The following is a 27,638-nucleotide window of genomic DNA, read 5'->3' as shown; positions in this document are numbered from 1 at the left end:
ATATCTTGCTTACTTCAGGGTCATATGTTCCAGTTAGAATCTTAAATACTTCAATCATGTCACCTCTGTGTCGTCTATAAGTCAGTGAAGGTAGCTTTAGTTTTTCAAGTCTTTCCGGGTAACTTAGATTGTTCATTCCTGGAAGTAATTTGATGCTCTCCTTTGCAAGTTTTCAATCATGTCTATATACTTGAGTTTATATGGGCTCCAAACTGGATTGGCATATTCAATAAGAGGTCTTACTAAACTTGTGTATAGAAGTTTGAATGTTTTAATATCCAGAAATTGAAAAGATCTTCTGAATTCTCCTAGTACTGGATTTGCTTTGTTTAGTTTTTGAGTCATATGGCTTTCAAACTTAAATTTTCGTCAATGATCACTCCGATGTCTTTTTCCTCTGATGATGTTTCCATTGAGGGTAAGTCTTTCTTTAGTTTATATTTAAATTCTGGGACTTCAAAATCTCCTATTCTCATAGTTTTGCATTTTTCAGGGTGTAATTTCAACAACCACTTTTCTGACCATGATTGCATATTTTCTTTGTCCTCTTGTAATTTCAAACAGTCTGCTTCTTTGATAATTTTTAAACACTTTGGTATCATCTGCATACAGATACATTTCACTCCCGTTCTTTGATGTATCTGCCAAGTCATTTATAAATATACAAAGAGAACAGGTCCTATAACACCACCCTGGGGTATACCGGAAGTTACTCCATGTGGAAGATTCTCCTTTTACTTTGACTCGTTGTCTTCGTCCCACTAAGAATGACTCTAGCCAGCGTATGTAAATTGAAAGTAGCCAGCGTGTGTAAATATATGCAGCATAAACGTGCAATATTAATAAAATAAACAAAACAGATGTATACCAATGTATGACTTGAAATTTAAAATTATTTCTACGATGAATTTCATTCATCATTTTGAGTTTTTTTGTATAACTGTGAATATTTTGCATTCTGTTTTGGTTTGTTTACATTCCGCCTAACATGTGCACATCGCTGTGACCTCTAGACCGGATGTTCATTAGGGAAGTTCACGCAAGTTTTTTTCTGTAACGTTGAAAGAAGCATAAAATATGCGAAGTATCTCTGCAGTATGAAATAGTAGGACAATGTGACTGGTGCACGATGGAAGAAAACTTACCGCTTGTTCAATATGATTCATCGAACTGCGCGTTTTATGTGAGAAATGTGCGCCTGAATGGGTTAGTGCATTTTCCCGTTCATGACCATGGTTCCTATAGAATACCAAGGGTAGGGTATAACATGTCTTTTCTTTCTTGTCTGGTGCCAGTGGCAGGAAACAGCAGATTTTGGCATTATTTTGGTTTCTGCTCCCTATCATATCGCTGTTTTTCACCAGATCGATATGCGCGGTTGAACGTTTTGAAGAGTTAAAAGGATTTCCGACAAAACAATTAAGAGTAACATGTACATCTCGTTAAGAAGCAGTGCCGTAGCCAGACACAAATTTTAACCGAGGCAAACTAGGGGCGTCCGGGTGCATGCCAGCCATTCCAAGCCCCGCCTAAATTTTTTCCCCAGGGCATCTCTGGTGCGTTCTGGAGCACTCTCAGACTGTGTAATATCACAGTAAAAATCGTCTTTTTAGCCCTATTTCTCAGTCACTTTCACACTTTCATATTTTAAGAAAAAAATATATATATTGATAACAAGAAAACCATCAGTAAAGACATACAGCAACATGCTATTTATCAGGTTACTAGTAGTTCAATAGTTTACAACCCGAGAGGGCGTAGGTACGGGAGGTGGGCTCTGTCCGTGATGGGGGGGGGGGGGGGGGGGGGGGTTGGGGTCGGGGGTCTCCCCCTAAAACGTTTTGAAATACAGGCATGACATGACTTTTTTTTTTTTGGTTTTTGTTTTTAATTTTGAGGTACTGAAGGGGCTCTATTTTTTTTTTTGAACTACAGATACGAAATGATGGCCTATGGGGCATTTTCGGTCTTAATGTTCAGGTATTTTAGGAAGAACCACCTCAATTTAGGGGGGCCAGGGGATTAATACAGGTATGAAATGGTGACCTCTGGTGCTTTGTTTGGTCTAAAGTTTAAGGTGTGGGAGAGGGGACCCCTGCATTTTTCTCCCTCTGAAAATTTTTTAAATACAAGTATGAAATGGTGGCCTATGATGCATATTTTGGTCTAAATTTTGAGGTACTGCAGGGGAAAACCCTCATTTTAGGAGTCAGTGGGCTCTCCCCCTGGAAATTTTTGAAATATAGGTATGAAATGGTGGCCTCTGGTGCATGTTTTGGTCTAAATTTTAAGTTGTTGGAGGGGGTTTCCCCCATATTTTAGTGGGGTCAGTGGGCTTTCTTCCTGGAAAATTTTGAAATACAGATATGAAATGGTGGCCTTAGTATGGTGCATTTTTTGGTCTAAATTTTGAGGTACTGTAGAGGGAACCCCTCATTCTAGTGGGTCTGGGGGCACTAACCCCTGGAAAAGTTTGAATTACAGGTATGAAATGGTGGTCTCTGGTGCATTTCTCAGCCAATTTGGGGGAGGGGGAGGGGCAAGGGCCTACTCGGTCCGGCCCTGGATCTGGGCCTGGCCAGGCTATCAATAGGACTGCTAGGATTTCTGTCTCACCTTGCCTCAATGATGTCATGAGGCAAATGATATTCTGATATATTCTAATGGTGTTAATATACTTTTTTGAACTTTTATAACTGAATTTTCATGAGTGTGATAGGCCTGCTTTTTACTCCTTTTTTATTTTTGGCTCCTCAAATTTTAACCGAGGCAACTGCCTCGGTTTGCCTCAGTGTGGCTACGGCACTGAGAAGACGGCCCTCGTCTTTGCTTCATGAAATTCCGTCAAGTAATTAGAAAATAATCTGTAAAAATGTTACCTGAGCTTAAGGATTTTTCATATAAATTCTGCTCACTAACATATCATTTAGTCACGTGGTATGGCCACAGGTGTGATATATGTCTGCTTTGAATATCTGAAAAAAGTCTGAAAAAGACAGCAAATACCGGTGGACTCATCTTTTTCAAAAAGCGTTGGGTGTCAAAACTCAGAACATAGGTGTCAAAATTCAGAACATAAATTCAGAACATAGGTGTCAAAATTCAGAACATAGGATATCTTACCAAAATTATGCATGCATATTTCTAAAATTTAACTTAAAGTGGGTTGAACACCAAACATGTATATCTCAAAGTCAGAAACAAGAAAAAGAAAACATTCATTGGGGATTCTTAAAACAAAAATGATTTCACTTTAGATGGGTGGAGTACTTGATAACATCAATATTTGCTCGAAATTCACAAACACGGCAATTATTCATAAAATGCTTTTTGAGTTACCTTATGATGTAATGCATGCATGTGAATAAAAATATACTAATATATTTCGTTTAATAAATTTGATTTTAGATAAATTTGCAATTCTTTGTTTTATCGAAATCTAAAGGAATCTGTCCTTGAACATCACCAGATTTTCAGAGTCTGGTTTTGGATCTCTTTTGGGGACTTTTATTCTGTATTGCTATTGTGGTTTACGTTGTAGTGTAACTGTGATTAAGGAACGTTGCATTCCCCTTGTATATGCATCCTTGTTCTACTTTCTCCTTCAACCTCCTCCCCACCCACTCCTTCTCTACCCCTTATCTCTTCCTCCCCCTCTGTCTATACTTTGCAGAAAATTTATATGTACTTGTTGAATCTTTTGAGCAAACCGTCTGTAATATTTTTCCGTTACAGCTTGTTTTTGTTGTGGGCCTAATTTACAAATGTGTTGCTCTGAGGTTGCGATTTTAGTGCTGTTCTTTCGAAAAATCTACCCTTACCTATTATCTGTTTTAAGATAAAATATGAGTTTATGTGAAACATGTCCCAGGTTGTCTGGAGTTCTCAATATCCTAGTGCATCAAGTCACAGGTTGTTCTATGAAAAAAGGCAGTGTAGATTAAAGTCAGGGGCGCAGTAGTTAGCAGCTCGGATTACATCACCAGCGACAGTGTTCGATTCCCGAATTCCATCTACATTTGTATGTACACAACATCAATTGACTGTTGTAATACATCATTCCATATCTGGACAGAGTGCTGATATCATTCCTGGTCTTGTCGGCTCATGGAGTCCAGTTATAACAGAAGTCCGCTTCAGCCGGTGATAGAAGTGTAAGGGGTGTTGAAGCTTTGATTACATTTCTTGGACGGACTCCGGCAAACGGAGTGACTGTGCTACCGTATAGTTTAGTTGCATTCTATACTCAAAAAAATATACATGTTGATAAGGTTTATTATATATGTGACTTATATGACTTAAGACCTTACTTGCTCGTTCATGTTTAGACGAATGTCCGCTAAAGAAAACAAAATAAAAACTGAGGATACGAGGCTGTCCTCACCTGTTTAAAATGCATTGAGACTATTTTCTATTTTCCATAAATAGATGCATTGAAATTTGTTTGAGACAAATACCCGACTATACAGAAAGAGGACGAAATTTTAAACTATCGTTAAAAATCTTATAAACTAGTTTCGAACCAGCGTAAAATTGTAATACAAACTGAGCCCGGATAAATTTTACGACGACTTTGCAAATAGGCTGCTACCCAATATTTGCAGTATAAAAGCAGTATGTTTTGGTCATGTGAAAGAAACTTGAAATGGATACTGCAAGTGTATTTTTTGTGTGTAAAATATGCAAGGCCGTATTAAAATTGAATTAAATGCGCAGTTTACACCTTATAGCTTAGATTATACGAATGACATGCATTTCTTGTTATAATCTTTTGTTAAATCTGCATAAATACATGTATATCGAGGGTTCAACGCAATAAGGGCGTATCTACATATGATTATTATATGTAGATACGCCCTTATTGCGTTGAACCCTCGATATGTATTCGGCAACGTATAATCGAGAGAAAATTTTTAGGAAACTGCAAATTTCCAAAACAAAAAAATGTGCCAAAATCAAGCTTTTGATCTATATACATTTCAAGAAGATAAAATAATCTCCTTCATGTATCACTTTTGGGTTAATGAAGAATTAACGCTTTACACATGCATTCTCCTAATTTTCGTCAAATGGGAGCACTCGGCCCCTTGTAGGGGCCGCTTGAGCTTAAAATATGAATATCTTTAAACAGTTTCTTTCCTTGAATCGCTTTATGGATTTATGGATTAGCAAAGTTAGACAATAGCATCAATATATGGTCCTCTTTGTTTAATAGAAATCAAATCAAATGACTTCTTCTCATTAACTGCTTTATGAATATTCAAAAATAAAAGACTTAGTCTGTAGCATTAAAATAAGATCCTCTCCAAATTTTGTTCAAATGGTTGCACTTGACTCTTATAAGGGACAACTAGTTTATACCATACACAGTTATTACTTTTGATGGTTCAGCTTGTCGTAAATACATTTAAGTTCAAACAGTCAAGATCAGGTGAGTGACTTAGGAACACTACTTAGAAGTCCTCCGGTTATACTAAACATAGTTGTTACCATTCAGGATTCAGTGTGTCATATTTCAGGTTAGCGACTTAGGGCACTATGGCCCACTTGTATTCATTATTGTGTTCGGAATTAGATACTAGTTTTATTTTATAACAGTTTAAGAGTTCCATTAGGCTAAGACGCCCATGAGGACAAGCATTGCATGATAATAAAACGAAAACTGAAAAGAAAACCTTATCTTCGTATAATTGTTGGAAAACAGGGTTCTGTTCGATTATCAGTTGTTTATAACAACCTGACTGCACGGCACGGGGGTGCTAATTACGAGTAATAATTATGAAGTAGTCATAATAACCGAATAATCTAAATCACTTGGAGGTAATAGTATTGATGGGCAATAAAGTTTCGAGTACGTTACTCGCGATATTGATAAAAATGCTAGAAAAAAAATGCCTTTAAAATCTCATATCTTTAAATCAAAAGTATTAAATCAATTCAATATTTAAAGGAAACTGTAAAGTGTCAGATGACTCATGCGTAGTAAATAATATCTCAGAGCACTGGAAAAAAAACCTAGCGAGCAACAAGTTGATTTATGAAAAGGGCTGTGTTAACCTTACGTACATTTTACTGAAGATGACGTTTTATGACGCCACGTTAGAAAGTTTGCCGTTGGTTTACCGTTGGTTGACGTATTTTGCTGTTCCAGATACCTATAACATCAAAACTATGCAACATAGGATATTTCACCAATATCTTTTAAATTGCTTAACACTTCTAAAAGCAACATTACTTGTGAAGATCTCGCGGAAGCATAGAACATAACTCTAGTAGGCATGGCTTCATGCGAGTGATTGAAACATGCAATACACATCACGGGTTAGAATTTATAACAAAACTATTAACGCTTTTGCCCAATTCCGCTTAAACTTTAGTCAATAAAAAAAGAAATTTTTGATAATATACTTTTCTGCAGAAGAAAAGAACATTAGATACATTTTCAGGTTGTGAATGTAAACAATAGCAAAAAAGCCATTTTAACAACCTTCAAACGTATCATAAGAAGCATTTAAAGTTTTTTTCTAGCGTAGCGGAAGCACGTGAGAGCTCTACAGTAAAGGGAAGCATTTTTATGTAATGAATATTAAAAAAATCGCCTTTGGGTGTTATTGTCGCCGTCTTTTCGTATTGTATTGATAAAATACAACAACATCAAAGCCGGAAATTAAAAAAGAAAAGTGATTACTAACTATAAACATTCTTTATTTGAGTATCTACATTTAGAAAGAAATGATTGGCATACTTGCAAATCTCCTTTTCGATAAATAAGCATTACTTGCCTGTAACTGTAAGAAGGGCGATTTGTAAGGTTAAAAGGTGGAACGCAATAAGTAATGTACTGCATACATATGATAATGAATAAAATGAAGTTTGAACCTTGCGCAAATAACTACGAGTACTATAAGTTGAAAAAGGAACACATCGTGTTCTGAATAGATTGGGGTAAAACTTAATTTTATTTTGACTGTAACAAATATAAGACAAATTTAGTGCTTTGTTGCCTAAGACAGTATCGAAGCACTGCCATAGATTTGGCCAATGTCCTTTACTTTTAAAGTTCTGTGCACATTTCGAGCAATCTATTGTTATACCATGTTATGCTATCACATAATTTTATCTATTTTGACACCTCAAACGAAAAATAAATTGCATTTATTTACATATATCGAGCATACTTTCATGGTTTACTGGGGCTATATTAAACCGAGATGTAAGTTGAACTTCTGCAACTTGACCCCGGTTGGGGGATAAGTCATCCCACCACACGTTTGAAAGATGAATTAAATGTACACACCTACGTATGTTTTCGAAGTATTTATCAAGGAGATTTCATTGTTTTGTTGTTGTTGTTGTTGACTTCCATTTACGTGGTTGATTAAGGATTTTTGGCCATTGTCTGACAACGCCCGCGCGAAGCGTGAGATTATATCCTGGTATTTAAAAACGTTTTACTTTGACATAAAATTTACCCTTACTGGAAACTACCTGTATACTACGGTGTTCCGTTTGGACAATCGTGACTTTTTATTTAATACTAAACCGCGATGCACGATGGTACGATGACGAAAACGCGATGGCGCTATGATGAAACAGCGATGGTACGATGGTGAAAACGCGATAGCACGATGATGAAATCGCGATGGTGCGATGGTACGATGGTGAAATGTCGATGTAATATCGCGTTTTCATAATCGTACCATCGCGTTTTCACCATCGTATCATCGCGTTTTCATCATCGTAACATCGCGTTTCCACCATCGTGTCATCGCGTTTTCATCATCGTGCCATCGCGTTATCACCATCGTACCATCGCCTTCCGGTGGTCATGCGTACTGGTACAGTATTATTTGTCAGTAAAATACAGGCTTGATACAATCTCATTTTCACATTGCACTATGTACCTTCTACATCCTAACAAGAATAAGCTGAGTTTGAATAATACTATGTGACTATTACGCCTAGCTTTTTATTTACTTTCATGCATACATAAAAAACAAAGGACGTGGCCTTGAAGGTTTTACAGGTTTAATGAAATGAGCACTGAACATTTTGTAAAGCATTTTGCAAAACAGCAGAATCTAAATGGTAAATTTCGTCTCACAAGATACATTGAGATACATCCTATTCTATCTATTGTTGATAAAAATAAAAGTGTACTGGACTACGCATTTCTAACCGGAAGGCGATGGTACGATGGTGAAAACGCGATGGTACGATTGTGAAATCACGATGGTACGATGATGATAACGCGATGGCACGATGGTGAAAACGCGATATTACGATGGTGAAAACGCGATGGTACGATGGTGAAAACGCGAAGGTACGATGGTGAAACCACGATGGTACGATGATGATAACGCGATGGCACGATGATGAAAACGCGATGGTACGATGGTGAAAACGCGATGGCACGATGGTACGATGATGAAAACGCGATATTACATCGACATTTCATCATCGTAACATCGCACCATCGCGATTTCATCATCGTGCCATCGCGTTTTCACCATGTACCATCGATGTTTCATCATCGTGTCATCGCGCCATCGCGTTTTCGTCATCGTACCATCGTGCATCGCGGTTTAGTATTAAATAAAATAAATAAAAAGTCACGATTGTCCAAACGGAATACCGTAGTATACCGAGTCGTCTGCTCGCATTAGGAAAAATCCGGAAAATTTCGAGTCGGCCCGAGTCTTCATTTTAAAAGTAAAAGTGATGTTATAAAACACCCAAAGGGTAAGTTAAATTATTTTTACACAGTTGAGTCGAGCAATTATTATTCTGTAAAACATCACCGAAGCAAAAACGATTATTTGCCCCGTTTTTCGTACTTTGTACAATATGTAAACAAAACTTACCCTAAATTTTGGCAAAAAAATAAAAAGAAAAAAAAATAGACATTTACAATTGACGTCAATGGAAAACAAGGATGGTACAGTTTGGTCGCCAATAGCGGATCTTCCCCAATAGCGGATCACTTTTGATAACTGTTTCTGTATTTTTTTTAAAGTTTATCAAAGGTAATGAAACTTTGTGGGCATGAATATCAATGTTTTACAATTATGAATACAAAATGTTTATTTACTTTTGTTGCGTCTTCATAATCAAGGTCAATGAACCGCTTGACCAAGCATTTGCTCGACACAGAAACCAACCCTCACTTTGACAGTGAAATTTTGCAGACGACTCTCCCGTTTCTTTTCAACAAAATAAGGTGACCTAAAACCTAAATCAACTAAGAGGTAAACCATTCTAGACCAGTATTAACAAGTAATGACTTATAATTTGCTCTTACAAAGATGCTGTAGCTATCAAAGCAAATTGTAGTGAAGTTGCCATTAGCGGTTAACTGGTGCAGAAGACTCGCCGGCTCCTGGTAAGAAAGTTGGTGTTGTTGTATTGCCTTGTAACTACATTTTCAAAAAAGTATATATTCTATATTGATTATTAACTTGCCAAACTCAGTCATTTGCTTAAAATCACCAAAGCAGGTGGTGCAATGGAACTGGAAAAAATGGAAAAGATTACAGTATTGGTTAGACTAAAAATGTTTTTTTTTTAAGATTATTTCCATTTACTTGTTATTAAAAACTGCGAAACATGATTTTTTTTAAGTATGATTCTTCATATGTCTAGATTGTTTATTAAAGAATGAAAAAAAACAGTTGATTTCTGTTTTTTTTTTATAGTTTTAAGATGATCCCCACTCTACACCGACACGTGATCCGGTATTGGTTAACTAGTACGATTCGATATTGGAGAAAACACCGATCACTTACAAATCAACATTTCTACACTGTAATGAAATCCTTTAAAATCTTATTTATTTTGTTTTATTAAGGGGATAATAATGCACATTTGAAGACCAGTTGATAAACAGGTTTTGTGAGATGAAATGAAATATCGCTAAAAAAAAACTCGTAAGTGATTCGTTATTGGCGACCAAACTGTACATTTAAAAGTCCGAAGGGTAAGCGAAATCGTAAACTTACAACATTTAAAATTATATCATCATTTAGAGGAAAGATTAAATCAACGAATGCCACCGAAGCAAATTCGTTATTTTAAACCATTTAAGAGATATAGCGAATAAATCGAAATTATCCTTCTTTATTTAATGTGTCAAAAAAACCTATAATACCGATGAAAGTTCAGTATGAAGGTGCGACATCATGAATACACAAATGAGAAGGGGCAATGAGAAATGTCATGTCGACAAAACTGCAATTTCGCGCATTGCAATCGTGATCTCAGTCTGCCGTCGTGAACTCGCTTTTTGTGCACGTCCAGTATAAAAGAGAATACGATGGCTCTTACTTAGTTCCGTAACATATACAGTAAAGATATACATATGATCATAAATTGAGCCGCGCCGTGAATACCAACTTAGTGCGTTTGCGACCAGCATGGACCCAGACCAGCCTGCGCTTCCGCGCTGTCTGGTCAGGATCCATGCCGCGCACTCTGGTCAGGATCCATGCTGTCCGCTAACGGTTTCTCCAATTGCAATAGGCTTTGAAAGCGAACAGCATAGCTATTGTTGGAAAGAGAACGATCTCTGCTGCCAATATTATAGGCGTCAAACTATGGAAAAAATACCCAGAAGTATGAGAAAATCAAAGAAAACAATTTCAGGACTGTTAGATGAAAGACTGTGTTATCATGTATAGCAGGTAACATAGACTACCTTTCCATTGCATTGACATTACATGGACATGATTATCATTGACAAACAGTGTTCACTCGACAATTTTACTTTATAAAAAGATTGTTTCCCATGTGTAAAGATGGACTAGGGTAAGCCACAATGGCAAACCTTCATGATTTTATGTATTCCAGGATATAACAGCATGCAGCATAAGATCACATCTGTATTGTCAATACAGAGAGCAAATCAGGGAAATCGGGAATAAGTATATATTCTACAGCTGGCACTGAGATTGGGAGCAACACTGTTTCTTGCATGCCAGGCAGGATTTTCCCATGTTTTTACCTGTGCTTACATGTAAGATGAGTCACATGCTAATATTTATGAATGAATGCGTAAATTCATATACACTACTATAATAAAAATATTGCTGAAAGACAAGTGACCGAGTATTGCAGTCGCAATACAAAAGTCCCCTACCGGTGGAAAACTTTGTTAGTGTTCGCCCTTATGGATACCTGTCGTTCGGCATTCGGCAGAAATAACTTGTCCTTTGGCAGTGCTACATTGTCTTTCGGTAATGTTAACATTTCTTATAATCATTCAGATCTGATGACCCCTTACACAGTAATGGTTACTTGTCATTAGGCTATGATTATGTTTCATTCGGCGGTGTTAACTTGTCATTCGGTAATGGTAACAAAACAGGAACTCTTTAATTGGGTAATTATCAGAACAATAGAAACTAGAAGATGCATTTCTCCCCCAATACATAGTAGTAAAAGGCAATAAGTCAGTAGGGGACAGGAGCGAAAGTAAGAGATACAGATGACTGGCTTCAATAGGGATCATCTACTGGGCATGTCCAATCATCCTATGAAGTTTCAATGTTCTGGGTCAAGTGGTTCTCAAGTTATGGATTGGGAACGGTTTTCTATGTCATGGTCCCTGTGACCTTGACCTTTGAATGAGTAAACCCAAAATTAGTAGAGGTCATCTCCTCTGCATGTCCAATCATCCTATGAAGTTTCAACATTCAGGGTCAAGCTGTTCTCAAGTTATTGATGGGAGAGTTTTCTATGTTCAGGCCCCTGTGACCCTGAGCTTTGCTAAAGTGACCCATAAACGTCACGGGTAATCTATAAGTCCTATCATCCTATGAAGTTTGAGGTTCTGGGTTAAATGGTTCTAAAGTTATTGATCGGAAGCCGTTTTCCATATTCTAGTCCATGTGACTTTGACCTTTGATCAAGTGACCCAAACATCAATAGTGGTAATCTACTCTAAATGTCCAGTCATCCTATGAAGTTTTCACATTCTGGGTCGAGTGGTTCTCAAGTTATTGATCAGAAAGGTTTTCTTTGTTCAGGCACCTGTGACCTTGACATTTGATCTACGAACCCCAAAACTAATGGGGGTCATCTACTCTGTAAGCCCTGTCAACCAATGAAGTTTGATGGTTTTAGGTCAAATGGTTCTCCAGTTATTGATCGAATGAAGTGTGACGGACATTATGCCCCTGTGACCTTGACCTTTGATGGAGTGACAACAAAAACGACAGGGGCCATCTGCTCTGTATGTCCTATCATCCTATTAAGTTTGAAGGTTCTAGGTCAAATGGTTCTCAAGTTACTGATCAGAAATAGATTTCCATGTTATAGCCCCTGTGACCTTGACCTTTAACAGATTAACCCCAAAATCAATAGGGGTCAGCCACTGCATGTCCAATATTCCTAGGAGATTTCAACATTCTTGGTTAAGTGGTTCTCAAGTTATTGATCGTAAATGGTTTTCCATGTTCAGGCCTCTGTGACCTTGACCTTTGATGGAGTGACTCCAATAACAATAGTGGTGCCATGCCATCCTTGGAAGTTTGAAAGTACTAAGTCAAATGGTTCTCAAGTTATTGATCGTAAATGAAGTGTGACGCACTGACAGAGGGGGGAGGGGGGAGGGGGGAGAGGGGTTCAGGTAAGACATAAATATAAGTGCATACTATCAGGAAAATGAGATGTTTACTGGTACCAGTAATCATGCACGCCTTCTTATCTATTATGGGAAAGCTATTGATTAGAATTTACATATATATTTGCATATCGGTACATCCCGAGAGAAATATCAATGATACGATACATCTATTTATCAGGAAAGAAACGTCAATGATATATTGATTCATGTGTTTTATTTGTCACTGAATTATAATAACCACAGAGAGACTGGGACTAACTAGCTGGTAATCAAACATGGCCTTGATACCACGCTCATAAACAATCTGCCCAAGTTTGGTGAACATCTGAAAAGAACTAGAAAATGCTTTTGTAAAAAAGTGCATGTCTCCCCCAATGCAAATTACTATAGGCAAGAAGTCAATAGGGGTCAGGAGCAAAAGTCAAAGAGACACTGACGGTTGGCTGCAATAGGGATTATCTACTTGGCATGTCCAGTCATCCCGCTAAATTTCAACACTCTTGGCCTAGTGGTTCTCAAGTCACTGTTCAGGCTCCTGTGACCTTGACCTTTGATCAAGTGACCTCAAAATAAATAGGGGTCATCTACTCTGCATGTCCAATCATCCTATTAAGTTTCAAGATTGTAGGTCAAGTGGTTCTCAAGTTATTTCCAAAATATGATTTTACATGAACAGGCCACTGTGACCTTGACCTTTAATAGACTGACCCCAAAATCAATAGGGGTCATCTACTCTGCATGTTCAATCATCCTATGAAGTTTCAACATTCTGGGTTAAGTGGTTCTCAAGTTATTGATCAGAACTGGTTATCAATGTTCAGGCCCCTGTGACCTTGACCTTTAACGGAGTGACCCCAAAAACAATAGGGGTCATTTACTCTGCATGAACAATCATCCTATGAAGTTTCAACATTCTGGGTCGAGAGGTTTTCAAGTTACTGATTGGAAATGGTTTTCCATGTTCAGGCCTCTGTGGCCTTGACCTTTAACAGAGTGACCCTAAAATCCTTAGGGGTCATCTACTCTGCATGACCAATCATCCTATGAAGTTTCATCATTCTGGGTCAAGTGGTTCTCAAGTTACTGACCGGAAATGGTTTTCAATGTTCAGGCCCCTGTGATCTTGACCTTTCACAGAGTGACCCCAAAATCGTTAGGGATCATCTACTCTGCATGACCAATCATCCTATTAAGATTCAACATTCTGGGTCAAGTGGTTCTCAAGTTACTGACCGGAAATGGTTTTCAATGGTCAGGCCCCTGTAACCTTGACCTTTAATGGAGTGACCCCAAAATCGATAGGGGTCATCTACTTTGCATGTACAATCATCCTATGAAGTTTCAACATTCTGGGTCAAGTGGTTCTCTAGTTATTGATCGGAAATGGTTTTCCATGTTCAGGCCCCTGTGACCTTGACCTTTGATGGAGTAACCCCAAAATCAATAGGGGTCATCTACTCTTTATGAACAATCATCCTATGAAGTTTCAACATTCTGGGTCAAGTGGTTCTCTAGCTATTGATCGGAAATGGTTTTCAATGTTCTGGCCCCTGTGACCTTGATCTTTGACGGAGTAACCCCAAAATCAATAGGGGTCATCTACTCTTCATGGCCAATCATCCTATGAAGTTTCAACATTCTGGGTCAAGTGGTTCTCTAGTTATTGATCGGAAATGGTTTTCCATGTTCAGGCCCCTGTGACCTTGACCTTTGATGGAGTAACCCCAAAATCAATAGGGGTCATCTACTCTTTATGACCAATCATCCTATGAAGTTTCAACATTCTGGGTCAAGTGGTTCTCTAGCTATTGATCGGAAATGGTTTTCAATGTTCTGGCCCCTGTGACCTTGATCTTTGACGGAGTAACCCCAAAATCAATAGGGGTCATCTACTCTTCATGGCCAATCATCCTATGAAGTTTCAACATTCTGGGTCAAGTGGTTCTCTAGTTATTGATCGGAAATGGTTTTCAATGATTAGGCCCCTGTGACCTTGACCTTTGACGGAGTGACCCCAAAAACAATAGGGGTTGTCTACTCCAGCAGCCCTACAACCCTATGAAGTTTGAAGGTTCTAGGTCAAATGGTTCTCCAGTTATTGCTCGGAAATGAAGTGTGACGTACGGACGGACGGAAGGACGGACGGACGGACAGGGCAAAAACAATGTCTCCTGGGCCCAGGAGACATAATTACTCGTGTTAGAGAGAAGTCCTAAAGAGAACACCCAAAAGTGCACAACTTTACATGCTATATAACAATGACTCTAGGTTAAGTACATTTTGAGATACATGGACAAACACTTTTTTTGACTTATTCAAGGGCCATACTTCTGGTCTTACAAAGAGAAATAAAAACAAACGTGCACAAATTCACATGCTGGATTATGATATATGTAACACATTTTATGTGTATTTTTCACTAAGTCAAGGACCATAACTCTGGTCTGGTTGAGTGAAATCCCAAACACAACACCTGGTGCACAACCTCACATGCTGTATAACAATCCCGTTTTGATTTTTTGAGACACATGCATCACAAACTTGTATGCCCTTTATACATATTTTATACTTAATCAAGGGCCATAACTCTGGTTTGACCAAAGAAATCCCAAACAAAACCTCGGGTGCACTGTTGAACTTCACAATCTGAATGATATTCATATTGTCAATTTAAGATATGTGTGACCCAAACTTTTATGCCCTTTTATGCATATTTTTACAAAGTCAAGGGCCATACCTCTGGCCGGCTGCATGAAAATCCTAAAAGTGCACAACTTAACAAAATTCCTGTAATGTTTCATATTATATCTTTTGAAATACATGCGACATGAACATTTAGGTTCTTTTTACAATATAGTTGACCAAGTCAAGAGACGTAACTCTGATCTGGCTGTATAAGATCCAAATCAAAACCCCTGATGCACAACTTCCCATGCTGAGGTTTGATATTCTGGTTCAAACACTTTTACAGATAAGCACAACACAAATTCTGACAGACTGATTAACAGACGGACAGACAAACAAGTGCAACTCAAGTGATCCCCAAAAAAATTTGAGGACACAAAAATGTTGTATTGCTTATATGTTACTGACTATTTTAAATATTTCAAGAATCCAGCAGTTTTGATTCGTTTCTTCATTTAACTGGCAGCTGTTATTGTGGTTTACATATGAGCCACGCCACGAGAAAACCCACATAGTGCATTTGTGACCAACATGGATCCAGACCAGCCTGGGCATCCGCACAGTCTGGCCAGGATCCATGCTGTTCGCTAACAGTTTCTCTAATTCTTAGGCTTTGAAAGTGAACAGCATGGATCCTGACCTGACTGCGCAGATACGCAGACTGCTCTGGATCCATACTGCTGGCAAATGTACTTTGTTGGTTTCTCATGGTGCTGCACATATTTTACTGTCTTCCTCGCTCACCATTCTTCACACCAAATAAAAAAACTGACACTGAAACAATGTTATTTGTGAAGTTTTATTCTTTATTGCTACATGCAGCATGCAAGAAAATTATCACAGATTACTTAAGTATTTTCACTTCAGTGTAAATGTCAATGATCTTCATAAAAGGAAAGTCAGAAATGAGTTTATATTCCAACTAATTATACCAGAAATATTTCACTTTGAACAAAGTTTAGATTTACACTTTTCTATTTTGTGTATTGTAAAGTAAAGCTATGTTACGTAAAATATGACAAAATCAAAATTCTTATTGAAAGGAAGTTTAAAACTCTTAATCAATATTAAACCCTTATTATGCTAGACACGATTGTTTCTGCCTTTGCAAGCAGTGTAGATCATGATCAGCCTGCACATCTATGCAGTCTGATCATGATCTGCACTGTTCGCTTTTCATTCAGCCAGTACTTTTTTGTTAAGCACCCCTTTTAACAATTAATGGTACTGTCCAACTTCAAAGATAGACAAGTTCATTATAGAAATTTAGCAGGGTAAGGGTTATTGTTGTAGAGTAAAACAAATCTTTACCACATTTTTGTGTTACACCAGAGTGATTGAGTAATAACATTTTGACACTGACATATCATTTAAACTTAGAAGACACTGGCTGAAATTATTTATTGTAACAATAGTTGATGAAGAAAGAAAGGATTTTGGCGAGCTAACATATGCTATAAAAAATATCACGTTTTGCATCTTTCCACTATGAATTTATTAGGCTTTTTGAATAAACATGATAAAATGCTTGGCGCAGACTCATTTAATAAATTCAATATGAAAAGACATTCAAGCAATATAATTTATATATTCATGGTGATATTTAAATAATTCACTGAAAGAAAATATAACAAAAAGATATATCACAGACGTTGCAACAATGTATAAATAAACAGTAATAAAATACCAAACATGAAAATGGAAGCGTTTGTAATAAGATATTAAACTATTACGATGTAAAAGGCTGAATAACAGCTAGTTAATATTCATGATACACATATAGCGAGATGATATGAATATAAATAAGAATTACTTCAATATAATTAGCATAAAATCTAAATAACTTTCTCTGTCAGCTCTGGAATATAATAATTGTCTTTAAATGCATCGCTCCATCAAACATATATATTTAGCACATACAGCTGCAGGCTCACAAAACAGCAAATCTCAGCATTAAGACCATCCCAATGCCATCCCCGCTACAAAGAACATTATTTCTTGTATATCAAAATTTTCCCCTTTATTTCCTGCTTGGCTAATTAAGAATTAAGATCACATATTTCAGTCCTCAAAATGATCATAGAAATCCACATAAGTTCATCAGGTTTATTGTTATGGATCATGTTCCCAAAATCTTTGGAAAAATATTGTAAATTCATTCATATAAGCATGAAAACTTCCATTTAGTTCAGTGACAAGACTATTTAAAATTGGTCTGACTAGCTTAACTGGCGAAAAGTTTGTTTCATTATAATTACTCCAATTGCTAGAGCTGTCCTGGCATAAGAAACCAGAAATAGTGATTGTTTTTTAATTTTGTGGGAAAAAAGTTTTTTGTTTGAACCAAAAGATGTATTCTGTGGGAAGACAAACCTTTGAAGATGAAATGGTTAGAAATTTCATTCGTTCATTGAGATTTAATTTCAAATATTGACACAATCATATTAATGCCAGGAAAGTCAGTCCACCATGAATATTCAGTGAAAATTAGTCCTCCATGAATATTAATGAGTTCACAGTATGGCAAATATGCTACTTGTATGAATTTCAATATTTAGAAATGTTAGGTCTTGTATGAAAATAAAACTCAGGTACAGCCTTTTCATATACCCAGTAAATGTGTTTCCTGTTACACTACAATAAGAATACATGCGACTGTTTCTAACATGCTTGCATGACAGATTAACCAGTTCTTCCTGTATTTTCATTCTGTTAAAGTCAAGACAATGTTAAGCAGACTAGTTCTACAAAGTTCATCTCTTAACTTCTTGACGAATTTTGTGACTACGTAAATTTTGTATTTCTGAGCAAAAAAATTAAAATAAAGCAGCACTTATTAATTCAAAGTCCTACTACCTTGCAGCAACAGCTTCACTAAGATGTCTTTTTAATAATACATGATCATGTTCTAAATATGAACATCAAGGGGAGCAACTCTTTGGTCACATTCTAAATGTGCAATTCAAGGGGGGCAACTCTCATAAGTTGTAAGAATACCTCAACAGCCATTTCAGCTCAACATGTAGCTGCCCAGATAAACAATTTGTGAGTAAATTTCATTAATCTAGTATTATACTATGGTATTGAGTGGAACTGGAATCACTTGAGGACTACCAGATCAATGGAATGTTCTACAAAGTTCCTATAAACTCATGGTCATGCAGGCAAGTCATTAAAATCTTCTTGTCAGTGTTCTGCTTGTGACTCTGATCTGCTTCTTTTATGCAAGGAATGAATAATTAGTCTTTGTATAGGAATATATCTTCCAGTCTGAAAAATAAGAAATAAAATAATGCCCACATAATTTAATTAATATAGAACACCATTTTGAATGTTAGGTGGTCTTTATGCACAGGTCAAATACATGTACAATGAAAATGTTTGAACAGTAAATGAAACAAAAGGTTTAAGAGATAGCGGGTAAACTCTTTTCACAGGTGGTCTTTAGCACGAGTCTGATGTCTACGTAAAAAAAATTTTCACATGAGTTTAGTTAAGGTATATTGCAACTTTGCAGTGCCACTTAAGAATTATTCAACACATCATATAGGTATTATTAATATCAATATTCATTGCTGACTGGCTGTAGACAACACTACAAGGTTGTTCACCAACAAGGAACAATCTCTAACATTTCCTAACCAAAACAATCAGGATTTAATTTTTTATGTCAACACCTTGTCATTTGACCTATTGGCCTAATAGATATCTGGGGTAATCTGTGGTAAAGAAATGTCAACACAGTTAAATACAACAAGTTAAGGGCAAAAACTCCACTGAAAATCACTAACCAGAACATTCCAATGGTATACATAGCAAGGTTTGAAACTGATAACTCCTGTTAGAAATCTGCCAAATAGTATACTGTGAAATCATTTAAATTCGCTGGCATGAAATTTTGCGCAAATGAAAGGACTGTTTCGCGCGGCCTTTAATTCGCGCATTTTCTATTTAAGAAATGAAAAATAAAATTAAGAAATAACTAGAAATTGCTTTTGTAAAAAAGCACATGTCTCCCCCAATGCAAAGTCCTATAGGCAAGAAGTCAATAGGGGTCAGGAGCGAAAGTCAAAGAGACACTGATGGTTGGTTGCAATAGGGATCATCTACTTGGCATGTCCAGTCATCCCGCTAAATTTCAACACTATTGGCCTAGTGGTTCTCAAGTCACTGTTCAGGCTCCTGTGACCTTGACCTTTGATCAAGTGACCTCAAAATAAATAAGGGTCATCTACTCTGCATGTCCAATCATCCTATTAAGTTTCAACATTCTAGGTCAAGTGGTTCTCAAGTTATTTTCCAGAAATGATTTTAGATGACCAGGCCCCTGTGACCTTGACCTTTAATAGACTGACCCCAAAATCAATCAAAATCTCTGCATGTTCAATCATCCTATGAAGTTTCAACATTCTGGGTCAAGTGGTTCTCAAGTTATTGATCGCAAATTGTTTTCCATGTTCAGGCTCCTGTGACCTTGACCTTTAACAGAGTGACCCCAAAATCGATAGGGGTCATCTACTCTGCATGTTCAATCATCCTATGAAGTTTCAACATTTTTGATCAAGAGGTTCTGAAGTTATTGATCGGAAATGGTTATCAATGTTCAGGCCCCTATGACCCTGACCTTTAACGGAGTGACCCCAAAAACAATAGGGGTCATTTATTCTGCATGAACAATCATCCTATGAAGTTTCATCATTCTGGGTCAAGTGGTTCTCTAGTTATTGATCGGAAATGGTTTTCAATGTTCAGGCCCCTGTGACCTTGACCTTTGACAGAGTGACCCCAAAAACAATAGGGGTCATCTACTCTTCATGACCAATCATCCTATGAAATTTCAACATTCTGGGTCAAGTGGTTCTCTAGTTATTGATCGGAAATGGTTTTCAATGTTCAGGCCCCTGTGACCTTGACCTTTGACGGAGTGACCCCAAAATCAATAGGGGTCATCTACTCTTCATGACCAATCATCCTATTATGTTTCAACATTCTGGGTCAAGTGGTTCTCTAGTTATTGATCGGAAATGGTTATCAATGTTCAGGCCCCTATGACCCTGACCTTTAACGGAGTGACCCCAAAAACAATAGGGGTCATTTATTCTGCATGAACAATCATCCTATGAAGTTTCATCATTCTGGGTCAAGTGGTTCTCTAGTTATTGATCGGAAATGGTTTTCAATGTTCAGGCCCCTGTGACCTTGACCTTTGACAGAGTGACCCCAAAAACAATAGGGGTCATCTACTCTTCATGACCAATCATCCTATGAAATTTCAACATTCTGGGTCAAGTGGTTCTCTAGTTATTGATTGGAAATGGTTTTCAATGTTCAGGCCCCTGTGACCTTGACCTTTGACAGAGTGACCCCAAAATCAATAGGGGTCATCTACTCTTCATGAACAATCATCCTGTTAAGTTTCAACATTCTGGGTCAAGTGGTTCTCTAGTTATTGATGTTCAGGCCCGTGACCTTGACTTTTGACAGAGTGACCCCAAAAACAATAGGGACCGTCTACTCCAGCAGCCCTACAACCCTATAAAGTTTTAAAGGTTCTAGGTCAAATGGTTCTCCAGTTATTGCTCGGAAATAAAGTGTGACGTACGGACAGACGGACGGATGGACAGGGCAAAAACAATATGTTTCCCCCAGAGGGGGGCAGACATAATAATAGCGCAGTCAATAACTCGCGCATCAGTCCTAGCACAATGTGAAAATTCGTCCTACGCAATTAAAAATGATTTCACAGTAAGAGAAGTAGCCAAAACATCATTATAATTTGTGGATCCACTGAAAATTGTTGAACCAGAATAAAGCCGATAATAATATTATGCACTATTAAACTAGGCAATGATCACTTCTATAAAGTTTGGTGTAAGTGTGCCTGGTGGTGCTGGTAGAGATACATATGGAAACTTCATGACAGACAGAAAGGCAGACAGCACAAAATCAATTTGTCTCCCCCGCCGTATGTGGGAGACACAATCAATTTTTATTACTTACCTTAACATTGAGTACAGAAGTTAGCTCCCTTAATTTAAAGAATTTGCCTTGATCAGCTGGTGTATACATCAGTCGTTTGCCCCTGTATGTCCCATCTGTGTCTCCAACTGCAAGAAAGTTAAGGACTAAATTAAGAGCTAAATCTTCTGACAAAATATCAACGTAACTTCTGAAATAATGTATATTAAAGTTAATTATCAATCAATAAAAATATCAAGTTTAAAAAATGATCACAGATCTATCATATGCATACATGTAACATGGTGACAGACAAAAAACCTGCTATAGTGCCATAAGCCATTGAAGTAATGATAAACAACAAAACCGTAACTGGCTATTTTCTGTGGAAGCAAGCATGTTTATAAACATCTTGATCAATCTACAAAATGCTCACATACACTAACTGTAAAAGTCCATATTGATCAACATTTAAAGTCAGAAAATTAGACTTTAAAATGCTAAATTTTCATTTTGCTTGGTCATTGTCAAACTTGAACAGATTGCAAGAAAGCTTTGTAGCTATCTTAATCTGCAGCTAATTATGGCTTGGCAAAATTGAATATTTGTCATTCTTAAATCTCAGTTCCATACTTTAAGCGGTAATGAATACTGGCCTAGATGCTTACGGAACAAAAAAATCCTGGTTTAAAAAGAAAATATACAGGATTTTTTTTCCTCCATTGTTATTTAATTTGTAAACTGAGACAACCAAGAAATCTATATAAATTATTACACATGAAACAAGAGCTGTCAAAGGAGACAGCGCTCGACTATTTCGATGCTGGATAGTGAAAATGGACACAAAGAATTAAGTAATAAGAGACATTAAGTAAGTATAATTCTAAACAAAAAGGGGGCATAATTCATGAAATATTGGTGCAAGAGTGATGCACCTTTTGTCATATGATGTGGGTGATGATGTGTAACAACTACTTTAAGTTTGAATAAAATGTATTTAGTAATAACTGAGATAGAGTAAAGGTGCATCAATACTTTAACATGAAATTCTAAGTAAAAAGGGGGATAATTCATAAAATATTGGAGCAAGAGTTATGGCCCTTGTGTCATATGATGTTAGTGATGATGTGGAACAACTATTTTAAGTTTGAATAAAATCCATTTAGTAATAACAGAGATAGAGTGAAAGTGCACAAAAACTTTAACCTGAAATTCTAAGTAAAAAGGGGGCATAATTCATGAAAAATTGGTTCTAGAGTTATGGACCTTGTGTCATATGATGTGGGTGATTTTGTGAAACAACTATTTTAAACTTGAATCAAATACATTTAGTAATAACTGAGATAGAGTGAAAGTGCACCAAAACTTTAACGTAAAATTCTAAGTCAAAAGGGAGGATAATTCATGAAATATTGGTTCAAGAGTTATGAACCTTGTGCCATTTAATGTGGGTGATGATGAGGAATAACTATTTTAAGTTTAAAACAAATCCATCAAGTAATTACAGAGATAAAGAGAAAGTGTATCAAAACTTTAACCGAAGTGCGGACGCGGAAGGACGCCGATGCTGACGCCAGGTCGAGTAGGACAGCTCTCCATGCAAAATGATGATTTCAAAGTAACCTCTATTATAACAACAAAAATGATGCGAAAAAATTACAAATACTTTATATACTGACCTATCAATACAAAGTGTCACTGTAGATATACTGTATATTCACTTACCAGGCTCGTCCATACGAACACCCACATGTATCCTAGCATCGTACTTCTCTGGGTGTAACTTGCCCTTGAACTTTACAATCCCCATGTAGTTAATAGGTTTCAAAACTGTTTTGATAAATGAAAATAGTTTTAGTACAGGGAAACACTGCTTGTTACAGCATCATTGGCTTAAGCACTAGAGCTTACTCAAGCAGTAAATGTTGTACCAGCTGCTTTTTCTCATATTATCTATGTTTGGATTGCTAGAAACCCTGAACAACTCTAAGGAACAGCATTTTATTTTATGTGAATATCAAAAAAAACAACACTTTACTAAATTAGTCTAATAAATAATATGAAGAAAATTTATCAAATAAGCTGTAGGTAAAGAATTCCCTAAAAGCTATTGTGTAACTGAAATAGAGAACAGTGTATACATTTAGTACTGTTCTTAATTTTTAGATATAGACATACACTTTAAAATTTTCTTTAGTATCTTGACAGTAAATACAAAATCAAATCTGTAACTGACTAAATTAAATCAAATCATTACCTTTTTTCTTGCCGTATCTTGGAGGTTTCTGTGGAATACTAATAAGCACCCTATCACCAACATTTATAATCTCCGCCAATGCCGCATCTTTTTCACGAGCACTTACTCCCTTTAATACACACTCCTGTTCTGACGTCATTTCCTCCTCGAAATCCGACTCTGAGGAAAACACTGAATCAGCGTCACTAGGCAATGGTCCTTTCTCATCCTTCGCCGACTCGCACTCTCTTTTATCAAAATTTTCATTACTCCTGTCTGTACTTATACTGTAATCTAATGATGGTTTTAATTTAGTATGAACATGTTTTTCCGACTTATAAGTTGTATTGCTCCTAGGACTTTGAATAATGTCAATATCGAAACTGTTAGTTTTTCGTGGAAGTGGTTTGGTGTATACTTTGTGAGCCTCTTTATATGAGGTGGTTCTATGTACATGAGCACTGTGTTTCTTGACTGGCTGAGCCATGGCCGACACGGGTCTTTTTCTTTTATCTGGTGTTTCTGTAGCCACTTGGTTTGAAAATCTTTTGTTGCTATGTGACTGGTTGCCATGGGAACCATTTTGTTGGTTGCCATGATGATCAGAGTCAATGCCATACGGATGGTTGTTGACGTCAAGTTCTCTGTGGTTAGGGTTTGGGTAACAACTCTGAGGCCTGGGTGGTGGGGCTGAAGAGGCTCTGTTATCCATTTCTTTTGATGAACTTAGTGTTGATCCACTAGATCTGAAAAAATCAAATTGCATTCAAAGCTTGTGTCGAGAAGCTATATATTTTTGTAACTTAAAGTTTACCTGTAACACTCTTGAGTCTTAATTCCAGAAAAACATATACAGGTGTCATATGAGAGGGTGTGGTCATGACCCAAGTGGTGCTCAACACCATGCCCTCAGAGTTGAGTGGCTGATGTTGTAAAAATATTCTTTTCTTATAAACAAGGGGAGAAAGTTTGACCAAAATCATACATAGAATTAACAGAGTTATCTCCTTTTTGAAAAAGTCCTTCAAAAAAAGTACATAGTAGAAAAAACTTTGATAAGCAAGAGCCGCTATCAAATATTTATGCAGAATGTGGATTTTACTGATAAATGTTAACTATGATAATGGTTTTAAGATTTTGTATTACAGAATTTGTGATACTGAGAAACTGTTTTTAAAAATCCATATGTCAATAAGAGCTAATTTTAATCTTACAAAAAGAAATTTGTGATTATTTCACTTCTACCATACAAAACAAACAGTTTTACCTTGCAGATATTGTTCTTTGAGGCCTATCACTAAGTCTGTCAATTAAATGCTGTATCCGTTGCATGTGGTCATTGTCCAAATTATCATTTAAAACCCCTATAATCTCCTGAAATTAATGAAAATTATCATTTTCAACCCTTATAATGCATATAATTAATAAAAATACAAACTCTACTGCAAATTTATTGATGTTTGCAAACCTTTTAATCCATGGACAATATTAAAATGGCTGTTGGCAGAGACAGTGTTGATGTTCGACAGTGAAATAGGGCATATCTGAGGAAGCTAGAGCAACCACTTGAGTGATTAATACACCCTCCATGGAGATGATGATGTTGGAGGAAAGTTTCAGTTTAAATCAAATCAAGAAAAGTGACATGATTCATGGAATATTTCTGCCAGAGCTATGGTCCTTGTGTCATTATAATATTGGTGACGTAGTGGAACAACTAATTCAAGTTTGAATCAAATGCAGTCCTTGAATTTTCTCGGATGAAACAATAAACATAATTATTACATACTCGTTTCTATTTCCCGTTAAGTTACACTGGTACTGGAAACATCAATATTTTTCAATATACTGACGCCTGAATTTCATATCGGGTGCATGACGTAATTCAGTGCCTGTTGTTGCACTATTTTTTTCTGTTTAGTTTAGTATTGTCAATCCTATTCGGGCTATAGAACAAATTTATGGTATTCACATTATATTTATACGCGTTGATGCGTATGTAATAAAAAGGTTATTATCTTTGCATCGGGAAATATGCACTCGTTCTTCAGCGAAAGAATATTGCGCTCCTAAAGTCGCGCAATATTTCCGCTGAAGAACTCGTGCATATTTCCCGATACGAAGCTAGTAACCTATAATTATGGTTTAACTTTATTTGCTTGAACTCGACGGGATTGGCAAACTTTGTTCGAGTTATCGGTAGTTCAAGCCATAAAAAATTATAATACAATATAAATTATCGGAATTTTGCTAACGTTTGTTCAAATGAAGGGTGATGTTCAAATTATCCGAGTTCAAGTGAATGAAATTCAACTCCATAATTATGGATTTGTCAGCAGCAGCAAGGAATTTCAGCATAAGGTTGTGATGGAATTATCGGAGTATGAGCAAACAAAGTTAAACTGTAAAGGACACTGTGTTGTTGCACAGTATATTGTTACACAGAGTCTGCTCTAGAGGGTCTCAAGGAGACCCCTCGAAGGGTCTTTGTGGTCTCTAGGAGACCTCCAAGAGTCGGAATTTATTAGTGGTATATGACCTTTATCTAGCTAGAGTTAACTCCCTTGTTGGTTATCACGCCATTTGTAATTTGTCGAAAGGAAAGGTCTTGGACCTTAAAATCAATAATTATCGGTATTATGGCCCCATGGTGTAGGTTTCTTTGATTGTATTATCATTTTTATATGTTCTACTATTGTTTTATGTACTTTGTTAAGGTTCCACGGTTCAAATATGCTTAAAAACAGTTTATTTGTGAAGTTCGGTTAGATTGTCTATAGTCCGTCACGTCATTTTTCCGGTACGATTTGTCCGGTTTGTTTTAGGCATCAGACTACTAAATGTTTTTCATCTACTAAATGTTTTAGATCTGACTGTGCACTAGCTGTCTCTCTTTGATAATTTTTGCTACCAAAATACATTATCTAGATGTCTTAACTCAATAGTTTTGTAATTCATTTCTAATGATCTTTTTTGTTTTCTTTGCAGTCTTTTACTCTCTGTGAGCATCCGATATAACTGTGGCCATCCAGTATTTCCTATGGTCATCTATCATTGTCTCAGTGGACATTCAAGTATTATCTGATGTGTCATCAAGAAAGAATAAAGACATATAACAGTACATCGTTTATTGTTCGTCTTCTTCTTGGAAGTCAAGGACTTTACAGACACCATAGCTTGCAACTAAAAATAGTGTGGTCTAGAAATAATATCTGATGACTACAAACTTAGCTTGCAGCAATAATGAAATAATTGTATGATGCTTGAGACCTTGTCACTTACCTTGGACAAGTCTAATGCTTTAGTTTTCTGTGACACAAGATAATCCTTGCCATACATAAGTTGTTTCAGTGACTGGACTTCACACTGGGCTAGCTCTAATTCTTCCTTGAGCACCTCTGTCTGGGCAATCTCTTGTTCCGTGTTCTGTTACAAAGATTACATTATATGTTTTAAAAGTGTAGAAATATCAAAAGGAATATCAATTTTTATGGTGAGAAAAAAAGAAAATTGTTTAACATCTGGTTCATGGATGTGAACTACATTATCTTTCAAAATGGATTTTACAGAATGAAAATACATTAAAATTCAAGATTATGAATTGTCCTACTATTTGACCATAATGAAATATAAACATGTTATATCTAATGCCAGTCTGATTCTGTATAATGCTAAACTTAATATAAACAGATAATAATTATGTCTAATGAACTAGATTTTCATATGTATGATTTTATTACACTTTTATAATGTCCATAATCAACAGTCAAGCCAGTATATTATCATGACTTTGCAGTCAAACCGGTATATTATTACGAATTTTGCAGTCAAGAAAACAATATCATGAATTTTGTAGTTATTAATAATAAGCAAGTATATTATCATGAATCTGGCAGTCAAACCAATATATCATCATGAATTTAGCAGTCAAACCAGTACAACGTAACTTTTGTAGTCAAGCCAGTATATTATCATGACTTTTGCAGTCAAGTTAGTGTATTATCCTAGTTATAACTGCTGCAGCCAAATTATTATCGTGAAGTTTGCAGTCAAGCCAGTATATTGTCATGACTTCTTGCTTAGGATCAAGTCACTATATATAGTGATAAAATTTTCAGTAAAGTATATTGTGATAAA

General features: G+C 36.5%; 2 protein-coding genes across 8 annotated transcripts in view; one reads left to right on the top strand and one right to left on the bottom strand.

The window, feature by feature from the left end:
* The window catches only part of LOC123548301 (E3 ubiquitin-protein ligase ariadne-1-like), a 366,173-nt gene that overhangs the window by 94,089 nt on the left and 244,446 nt on the right, over positions 1-27,638 (top strand). The window lies entirely within an intron of this gene.
* LOC123548303 (uncharacterized) overlaps positions 16,089-27,638 on the bottom strand; it is an 88,969-nt gene continuing 77,419 nt past the window's right edge. For all 7 annotated transcript variants that reach the window (XM_053546547.1, XM_053546550.1, XM_053546549.1 and 4 more), the window contains 6 exons: positions 26,784-26,927; positions 24,769-24,875; positions 23,523-24,247; positions 22,991-23,095; positions 21,308-21,414; positions 16,089-18,577 (listed from right to left, as the gene is read on the bottom strand). In XM_053546547.1, the coding sequence (XP_053402522.1) occupies positions 18,494-18,577; positions 21,308-21,414; positions 22,991-23,095; positions 23,523-24,247; positions 24,769-24,875; positions 26,784-26,927 (1,272 nt within the window). In that variant the 3' untranslated portion in view covers positions 16,089-18,493. The remainder of the gene's footprint in view (positions 18,578-21,307; positions 21,415-22,990; positions 23,096-23,522; positions 24,248-24,768; positions 24,876-26,783; positions 26,928-27,638) is intronic.

This window comes from Mercenaria mercenaria, chromosome 6 (genome assembly GCF_021730395.1).
Source record: "Mercenaria mercenaria strain notata chromosome 6, MADL_Memer_1, whole genome shotgun sequence".
Lineage (NCBI taxonomy): Eukaryota > Metazoa > Mollusca > Bivalvia > Venerida > Veneridae > Mercenaria > Mercenaria mercenaria.
The sequence above is the reverse complement of the archived record's forward strand: the minus strand, read 5'-3'. Positions and strand labels throughout refer to the sequence as shown.